This window comes from Lepidochelys kempii, chromosome 26 (genome assembly GCF_965140265.1).
Source record: "Lepidochelys kempii isolate rLepKem1 chromosome 26, rLepKem1.hap2, whole genome shotgun sequence".
NCBI lineage: Eukaryota > Metazoa > Chordata > Testudines > Cheloniidae > Lepidochelys > Lepidochelys kempii.
In genome coordinates this window covers 14,299,266-14,308,792 of record NC_133281.1, presented here as the reverse complement: position 1 = coordinate 14,308,792, position 9,527 = coordinate 14,299,266, and the positions used below count along the sequence as shown (strand labels likewise).

The 9,527-nt window shown below is 59.6% G+C and overlaps 1 protein-coding gene across 1 annotated transcript; it reads left to right on the top strand.

Annotated features, from left to right (window-relative positions):
* The first annotated feature begins 2,862 nt into the window (after positions 1 to 2,862).
* Positions 2,863 to 8,295, top strand: DUSP2 (dual specificity phosphatase 2). Its single transcript, XM_073324944.1, has 4 exons — positions 2,863 to 3,250; positions 4,759 to 4,892; positions 5,588 to 5,807; positions 6,623 to 8,295. The coding sequence occupies exons 1-4, from the start codon at positions 2,863 to 2,865 to the stop codon at positions 6,835 to 6,837; spliced, it is 957 nt and encodes a 318-aa protein (XP_073181045.1). The 3' UTR covers positions 6,838 to 8,295.
* The last annotated feature ends 1,232 nt before the right edge of the window (positions 8,296 to 9,527 follow it).

Below are 9,527 nucleotides of genomic sequence, written 5' to 3'. Positions count from 1 at the left end.
GCTGGGTCCTGCACCCACGCCTAGTAAGAGGCAGTACCTGCCACCAAGGGCTGCCCAGACGAAGGAAGGATCCCTGCTCCCACCGCACAGGTGGGGAACTAAGGGGTTAAGGGACGTGCCCAGGGTCACTGAAGAAGTCTGTGGCTGAGCAGGGAATTCGTGCCAGGTCTCAGCCCAGTGCCTAAACAAGGGGATCCCCCCGCACTTTAAGGCAGCAGGGTCGGCTGTTAGCTCCACAGGGCCGGAGCTAGACTAAAGGCCGAACCGAAGCCCTGCCCCAGAGCTGACGGCCCGTTTGCATCGCCCCCACCAGGAAGCGGCAGCAAAGGCTCCAGTTGTCAGCGCAGGGCTGGCGGTGTGGCTGTGACCCACGCGCCTGCTTCCTTCCTGCCCTCCGCTGGCGGCTCGTCCCCGTCAGCCCTGGGCCGGAAGGGGGGCCAGGCCGCAGCAGAAGGGTCACTTGCTGCTGTCTCGGCGTCCCATGTCAACACCGATCTTCTCCGCGGGGACTCCTGCCCCCCAGCCCCGGGACTCGCTGCCAGAACAGGCCGGGGGAGAGGATGAGTCAAAGCCAGGGCAGACCTGGTAAAGCCCCAGTGTAAAATGGGACCAGATCACAGGACCCTCGCATCCCCCGCTTGTGTCACTCCGCCCCCGAGATTTCACATTTCGAGACGGGGGGGCCCCACCTGCGGGGGAAGCCACAGAAGGTCCCCACCCCACTGACTCGAGTCGGTTGAGTGGTGCCATATATAGAAGCCACAGGAAACCAGGTGGGGGCGGGCAGGGACTCCAGGGGAAGTACGTTGTCTGGGCTGGGAAGGGGCTGAGACAGATGAGGACATTCATGGGGGCTGCTGAGAACCAGGGGAGCGTCTGGGGAGACTTTGGAGAGGTGCTGAGAGCCCGGGATGTGCTGGTTTGAAGAGGTGACTGCTTAGACACAAGAAGTGATGGTCTGGAGGGGAGACTGGTTCGCGTCAGGAAGGGACGGAGATTTCCCTTGGCTCCCCCCGTCACAGACGGGGAGATTGTGAGCTGTCTTTACACAGGGCCAGGAGCGTCATGGCCTGCCTTGTAAGCGAAACACACCACGCACCTCCCAGTGAGATACAGGCGCGTGCAGAGAAAGACACACACAGTGAGATACACACAGACTGTCACACGCCCATACAGGCATGCACACGCAGAAATACACCCCCGATAGATACACACACAAATATACACCCGATAGGTACACACACAAATATACACCCCCGATAGATACACACACAAATATACACCCCCCGATAGATACACACACAAATATACACCCCTGATAGATACACACACACGCACACACAAAAATATACATACCCTGATAAGTACACATTCACACACACACACACAAATACATACATCCTGAGAGATACACACACACATGTATATACCCTGATAGGTACACACACTCATAAATACACACACCCTGATAGGTACACATTCACACACACACCCTGAGAGATACACACACATAAATATACACACTCTGATAGGTACACACTCACACACACACCCTGTTAGATACACTTTCACACACACCCCCGATAGATACACACACACACAAATACATACACCCTGAGAGATACACACACACACATAAATATACACACTCTGATAGGTACACACTCACACACACTCTGATAGGACCACACACACACAAATATACACACCCTGACAGGAATACACTCACACACACTGAGAGATACACAAGCAAACACACATAAATACACACCCCCTGAGAGACACACACACTCTCTCACACGCAAATATACACACCCTGGTGGATACACGCTCTCTCTCTCACACACACACACACAGTGGGACGGCCTTAGCTCCTCTGATCTCAGTGCACGTGAGTGGATGCTGCCCAAAAAAGGAGTTCCTCAGTGACACACACTCCCTTATATGGCTGCCCGGAGCTGGCCCCTGCGCTGGGTATTTAAACGCCAGCGCCTGGGGAGGCTGCAGAGACACCGAAGCGTCCATCGCCCCGTGCGCCCTGCTCCGGACCCTGCGCTGCACTCACTGCCCGGCCGTGCCCCGTGCGCCCTGCTCCGGACCCTGCGCTCACTGCCCGGCCGTGCCCCCTGCGCCCTGCTCCGGACCCTGCGCTCACTGCCCGGCCGTGCCCGTGCGCCCTGCTCCGGACCCTGCCCTGCGCTCACTGCCCGGCCGTGCCCCGTGCGCCCTGCTCCGGACCCTGCGCTCACTGCCCGGCCGTGCCCCCTGCGCCCTGCTCCGGACCCTGCGCTCACTGCCCGGCCGTGCCCGTGCGCCCTGCTCCGGACCCTGCCCTGCGCTCACTGCCCGGCCGTGCCCCGTGCGCCCTGCTCCGGACCCTGCCCTGCGCTCACTGCCCGGCCGTGCCCGTGCGCCCTGCTCCGGACCCTGCGCTCGCTGCCCGGCCGTGCCCCGTGCGCCCTGCTCCGGACCCTGCCCTGCGCTCACTGCCCGGCCGTGCCCGTGCGCCCTGCTCCGGACCCTGCGCTCACTGCCCGGCCGTGCCCGTGCGCCCTGCTCCGGACCCTGCCCTGCGCTCACTGCCCGGCCGTGCCCGTGCGCCCTGCTCCGGACCCTGCGCTCACTGCCCGGCCGTGCCCGTGCGCCCTGCTCCGGACCCTGCGCTGCGCTCGCTGCCCGGCCGTGCCCCGTGCGCCCTGCTCCGGACCCTGCCCTGCGCTCACTGCCCGGCCGTGCCCCGTGCGCCCTGCTCCGGACCCTGCCCTGCGCTCACTGCCCGGCCGTGCCCCGTGCGCCCTGCTCCGGACCCTGCGCCGCCCCCCGAAATTGGAGTGGGCGCATCCCCCAGCCTCAGCCGCAGCCATGGTGATGGAGGAGGTGCTGCAGCTGGAGAGCGCCGAGCTCGCCAGGCTGCTCCGCGAGCCCGAGGAAGCCGGGCGCACCCTGGTGCTGGACTGCCGGCCCTTCCTCGCCTACTGCCAGGCTCACCTGCTGGACTCGCGCCCGGTGCGCTGGAACGGGCTGCTGCGCCGCAGATCCCGCGGCCGAGCCGGCGTCAGCCTGGACTGGCTCGTCCCGGACAGGGCGCTGCTGGGGCGGCTCCGCAGAGGCGAGCTGTCCCGCCTGGTGGTGCTGGACGAGGCCAGCGGCTCGGTGCTGGCTCTGCGGGCGGACAGCCTGGCCAGGCTGCTCCTCAACTCCCTGCTGCTGGAGGCCAGAGCCAGGACCACGCTCATCTACCTGCTCCGAGGTAAAGGCACCTTCCCCTAGGGGCTCGCCTGTGGGCACCCAGCACCCCCACCCGGAGAGCATCCCCCCCCCGGGAAAACAGCGCGCACCCCCCTCCACCAGGAGAGCACCCCCGCCCTGGGAGAACACCACGCACCCCCCTCCACCCACCAGGAGAGCACTCCCACCAAGCCACCCACCCCGGAGAACAACGAATGCACCCCCACATACCATGAGAGCACCCCCACTAACCCTGGGAGAGCACCCCCCACCCGGAGAGCATCCCCCCCCGGGAAAACAGCGCGCACCCCCCTCCACCAGGAGAGCACCCCCGCCCTGGGAGAACACCACGCACCCCCCTCCACCCACCAGGAGAGCACTCCCACAAACCCACCCACCCCTGGAGAACAACGAATGCACCCCCACATACCATGAGAGCACCCCCACTAACCCTGGGAGAGCACCCCCCACCAGGAGAGCACCCCCACCCTGGGAGAACACCACGCACCCCCCTCCACCCACCAGGAGAGCACCCCCACTAACCCTGGGAGAGCACCCCCCACCCGGAGAGCATCCCCCCCCGGGAAAACAGCGCGCACCCCCCCCCACCAGGAGAGCACCCCCGCCCTGGGAGAACACCACGCACCCCCCTCCACCCACCAGAAGAGCACTCCCACAAACCCACCCACCCCGGAGAACAACGAATGCACCCCCACATACCATGAGAGCACCCCCACTAACCCTGGGAGAGCACCCCCCACCCGGAGAGCACACCCACCCAGGGAGAACACCACGCACCCCCCTCCACCATGAGAGCATCCCCACTAACCCTGGGAGAACACCCCCCACCAGGAGAGTACCCCCGCCCTGGGAGAACACCACGCACCCCCCTCCACCCACCAGGAGAGCACTCCCACAAACCCACCCACCCCTGGAGAACAATGAATGCACCCCCACATATCATGAGAGCACCCCCACTAACCCTGGGAGAGCACCCCCCACCAGGAGAGCACACCCACCCGGGGAGAACACCACGCACCCCCCCCCCACCAGGAGAGCACTCCCACCAAGCCACCCACCCTGGAGAACAACGAATGCACCCCCACATACCATGAGAGCACCCCCACTAACCCTGGGAGAACACCCCCCCACCCCACCAGGAGGGCACACACACTCGCAGGATCACACACAAACTCACTCCTATCAGTACCACCACTTCACACACGGAAGGGCTAAAGGAGACATGGTTTGTACATGGCTCCTGCCCCCAGCTTGGGAGGCCCTGGAGAGAGGCCCCCCCAGCCCCCGCTGGCTTGAGATTACAAGCTGCTGTAGCGAACCCCATTTTAAAATGCATTTTGAGCACACAAATGCCGGCCCACGCCCTGGGCACATCTGCATAAGACCTTTCTGCCTGTTATTCCCAGCGGCTTCCGCGCCGGTTTAACTGACCCTGGCAAACCTGTCCTGCACTGGTGCTGAGCGGCGATGACATTAACGCGGTGGGTCTTGCTGGTGTGTTCTTTGCAGGGGGGTTTGATGGTTTCCAAGCCCGCTTCCCAGAACTGTGCTCTGAGCCACCTCCTCCTCCTGCCTCCTTGCCAGCCCTGATAGACCCCAAAGACAACGGTAACTCCAGAACCATCACTCCTTTCTACGACCAGGTACGTTTCCCCGACTTCATCAGCTATGCGACAAACTTGGGCTGGGAGGTTGATCTACAGCAATCACCCCCCCCCCATCCCAAAGGCAGACACCCCAGAGCCCATGAACGCATATTACAGGGCCGAATTCTGATAGTCTTACTCATCCTGAACGCTCCCCTAAACGCCGAGGGGCCCGCTGAGGTCGGTATTCTTGGGCGAAGGTGTTACTCAGCTGGAGTAAGGGGATCAGAATCGGTACCACACTGATAAGTCATTAATTTTGTTTGAGGGACAGTCCTTGATCCCATTTCAGAAAATGGGCGTTTTGCCAAAGCCTCCAACAGCATCAGGATCTGTCCTTGAGCGTGTATCTGGCCAAACATCTGTCAGCAGGATTTGTGGGGCTCGCAGATTAAATTAATCGTGAACTGACCTGGGTTTTTGGCCAAGGTCAAGTGCAGGGTCTGTTGTCAGTTCGCTCCCCGAAAAGTCATCTGTCCCGGCACTAATCTAATCTGTCCGTCTGTCTGATCTGATATCACTGCTGAAGTAGCACTCCGGTCCAGCAGAGATGAGGGGCATATGAATACAGACAGAGGCAGCTCCAGGTGATCTCAGGGCGGACTGGGGTCCTGTCTCCAGGGGCGCGTAAAGCTGTGGAATCAACCCAGAGGAGGAAGGTCTCACGTTGTCTTTATTCTTCTTGTTTCTAGGGTGGCCCTGTGGAGATCTTGCCATTCCTCTACTTGGGCAGCTGCTACCACTCCTCCAACAAGGAGGTGCTGGAGTCCTTGGGCATCACAGCCGTGCTCAACGTCTCCGCCAGCTGCCCCAACCATTTTGAGGGGCAGTTTCGTTACAAGAGCATCCCCGTGGAGGACAACCACATGGCCGAGATCAGCATCTGGTTCCAGGAGGCCATTGGCTTTATTGGTAAGCGTGAGATCAGTCATTAGTGCAGCCATTGCCCCTCCCAGCCCTACTGACGCCCTCGTCCAGAGTCTCACGTAGCGCTCGACCGAGGCTCATTGAAAGGAGCAGGAGCCTTTCCGTTGGCTTCAGTCGGGTCTGGATTAGGCCGATAGGCTCTGGGCAGGGCGCAATATTAACCCCCTGCAGCCCTTGCTCCAGAGGGAGAACTTTGGTTTGCCAGGATCCAGTCCAGCCATGTGGCTCAGTTCCAACACTGTCAGAGTCCCATTCCTGCTCCACCTGGCCCCATTTCCTCCCCTGGGGGCAATGCCCCAGGAAAAGCAATGGCTCTTACACAATGCCTTACAGCCAAACAGATCAGGGCCTGATTCCCCTCTCACAGACACTGGAGCAAATCAGGAGGAATTTCAGTGACATCAGTGGGGTTACACTGGTGTAAGTGAGAGCAGAATCAGGCCCAGGAGCTCTGTTGGATCAGTGCCCAGCAAGGAGGAGAGGAGTGAGTTTCGGGGCCAAGAGCCCTGCGCTGGGGACAGCCTGCCCTGGACTTCAGCCACTTACATCTAGGGACTCTTGGCCCGGGCATCTCCAATGAGCCAGCCTGTGGGGCAGGCCGCACGGAGCGTTCGGCCCCTGGCTGTGAGGAAGGGGGATCTCCAGAGAAACTAGTGGGAGAGTCTGGGTTTAACGGGCCCGGCCCTGGGGGTTTACTGGAGGGTTCTGAGGGCAAGCGGGGTGCGGTGCCTCAGGACAGGAGGTTCTCAGCCCAGGGCTCCTGCTAGAGCGCTCAATGACCCTCTCTGCTTGCTCCATAGATTCGGTGAAGAGCAGCGGGGGGCGAGTGCTAGTCCACTGCCAGGCTGGCATCTCCCGCTCGGCCACCATCTGCCTGGCCTACCTGATCCAGACCCAACGGGTGCGCCTGGAGGAAGCCTTCGACTTCGTCAAGCAGCGCCGCGGGGTCATCTCGCCCAATTTTGGCTTCATGGGGCAGCTTCTGCAGTTCGAGACAGAGGTGCTGTGCCATTAGCGGCTGCCTAGCGGGCACCTTCTGCCCTCCGGAGCGGCCAAGGACATAGACTCACCGTGTGTTTCCGTTTACAGCCCCAAGGGGGTGCTCTACCCAAACAGTATCACTCGTGTATATTGCACTCAGAGGACACCCCTCTGCAACCTGTACAGACACCTCAGCCTCCCCGTGTTAAAGCCCCCAGCCCCGTATGAATGCGGTGGACCCTTGAATGCAAAAAAAAAGAAGTGAAGATGGGGCAAGATGCAAAAAAAGGAGTGAAACTCTGCTTTTCCAGATACACTGAGAGCAGCCAGGTGGCCTTGTTCCTCACACTGGGACGGGCCATTTTAAGGTTATGTCCACTTTGCCAACCCCCCAGCCTCTCCTCAGTCCTGGTCTTAAAAGAACACCCAGTTGATTTGTCCCTATTGCTTTTCGGTGTGAAATCATGGCAGGTAGCTTCAGAGCAATGCCATTTACTCTGTAAGTTAGGGCAAAGTGCTTCGTTGTTTTTCAATGCGGCCCAATCCTGTTCCCGTCGAGCAGGACCAGGGCTCATGTCAGGTAATTCAGTACATTGCCTGACCGTTTTTGATCCACAAATTTGTCCCCTTTCTGCTCCAAGGGACAGAAGGAAAGACGATAGTCCAAATTTTCTGCTGGGAAAAACTCCAATGAAGAACCTGCAGAGAATTTGGTCCCTTTGCTACCACCCCAGCAAAAATGAATGCCACAGTTTCTCCCTTGATTTCTCTCTTTCCACCCAAACTTCCATCTAGAACCCTGTCTGAGCCATGCCACAGAGTTTAAAGGCTGATGCAGTGGGACTGGATTGGTGTCAGAGAGCAGCGTTTGGTCTGCAGTGCTAAAAAAGAAGAGTTTGACCGTTTCCTTGGCCAGAGATCTTTCCTTGATCGACTCAGCTTCATTGACACAAAAAATCTACTCTGGCCCCGAGCGGCAAATATTCTGACTCATTATGAGCAGATTATATGGACGGTGGATTGTGATTGTCCACCAGGCCCCAGCCTCACTTCTGAGAGCCAATAGCCGTTCTTCTTTGCACCTGAAAACCCTCTGTAATTCACGCCCCACTCGTTTTTAAAATATACGGTGGAAATGGGTTGAGGAGAATTGATTGCAAATGATCCCGCCCTTCCTCTTGGATAATGTGAGCCTTGCACAGACACCCTCTCTCTCTCGGGGGAGAGGGTGGGTGCCCACCTCCCTGCAGAGATCTCCTCTTTTGAATGCACTGAGGGCCTGGATGAAACTTGCCAAGCCAAAGAACCCTCCTGGAGGGCTGACTTCCCCAGCAGAGCTGTCTCTGGCCCTGCAGAGCAATACAGGTTTGCACACTTGCACCGGGAGGCAAACCTCGCGCGACTGAAATTAATTTATACAGCTGTTGGCAATGTTGCACTTTATATTTATATAATAACCCACCGAGTTGGTTTTAACGACGTTTCAATTAAATGCTGGTTTTTATATTGTTCTCCGAGTCTCTGAGCATCATTCTGCCGAGGCGATGGAGGGACTCACTGGACAAGGGGACGGGATGCTGCCTGAGAGCAATCACCTGCTGCTGTCACTGGTGTCCACACCTGCCACAAGCAGGCCCGAAAGGAGCAAGCTCAGCTCAGAGCACCTTGGCCAGATGTGCATTCCCTGTGTGCCAGGGCTTGGGGCAGCAGGTTTCAGTCCACCTTCCTCTCCTGCTGGCCTAGGGCCATGCAGGGGCCTCTGTGTCAGATCAAGCAGCCTCAGGGCTCCCACTGGGTACCTGCGTCTCTGCAGGGGGCATTCTGGGGAGGGCTGGGTGTCTGCCGGGTGGGTACCAAAGACCACCTCCTCCTTTAAGGGGGGAGGGATCGCTCAGTGGTTTGAGCAGTGGCCTGCTAAACCCAGGGTTGTGAGTTCAATCCTTGAGGGGGCCATTTAGGGCTCTGGGGCAAAAATTGGGGCTTGGTCCTGCTTTGAGCAGGGGGTTGGACTAGATGGCCTCCTGAGGCCCCTTCCAACCCTGATCTTCTATGATTCTGGTGGTCACGTCCACACTAGCCAGGGATCAGCATTGCCAGACTCTTTGATACCCTGGACTGCTACTTCTGAATCGGTACCTTGGCATGCTCATTCCTCAGCAGTTGCTAGGCAGGTGCCTACCTCGGAGTCTCCACGGCTGCCTGCGCTGTGTGTTGTGACTGCTGTCGTGTGTGTCTGTGGGTTGCTCCTATGCTGCCCGCGGAGGTCTGGCGTTAGCTGTGCCAGGAGAGCGCACCTTGCCCGTTTAGCAGCCCTCGATGTGATTCATAAGGAAAGGCCACAGGGTCGCTTTCGCGGCGAAGGCGTTTGGCCAGGTTTATTGTTGACAAAGTACAGTCCTAGCACCCCACAGAGTGTCACTGGGTACTAGGCTCCCTGGGGGGCAGTCGGGGTCTAGCTGGGTGTCACTGGGTATCAGGGTCTCTGGGGGGGCAGTCGGGGTCTAGCTGGGTGTCACTGGGTATCAGGGTCTCTGGGGGGGCAGTCGAGGTCTAGCTGGGTGCCACTGGGTACCCGGGGTCTCTGGGGAGGCAGTCGGGGTCTAGCTGGATGTCACTGGGTACCCGGGGTCTCTGGGGGGGCAGTCGGGGTGTAGCTGGGTGTCACTGGGTACCCGGGGTCTCTAGGGGGGCAGTCGGGGCAATGCTGGGGTGATGACAGTCTGT

Excerpts from the sequence above, each read along its gene's own strand:
- DUSP2 (XM_073324944.1), top strand. The coding sequence starts at position 2,863 with ATGGTGATGGAGGAGGTGCTGCAGCTGGAGAGCGCCGAGCTCGCCAGG. Across the intron at positions 3,251-4,758 it reads GCTCATCTACCTGCTCCGAG|GGGGGTTTGATGGTTTCCAA; the intron begins GTAAAGGCACCT and ends TGTTCTTTGCAG. Across the intron at positions 5,808-6,622 it reads GGAGGCCATTGGCTTTATTG|ATTCGGTGAAGAGCAGCGGG; the intron begins GTAAGCGTGAGA and ends CTTGCTCCATAG.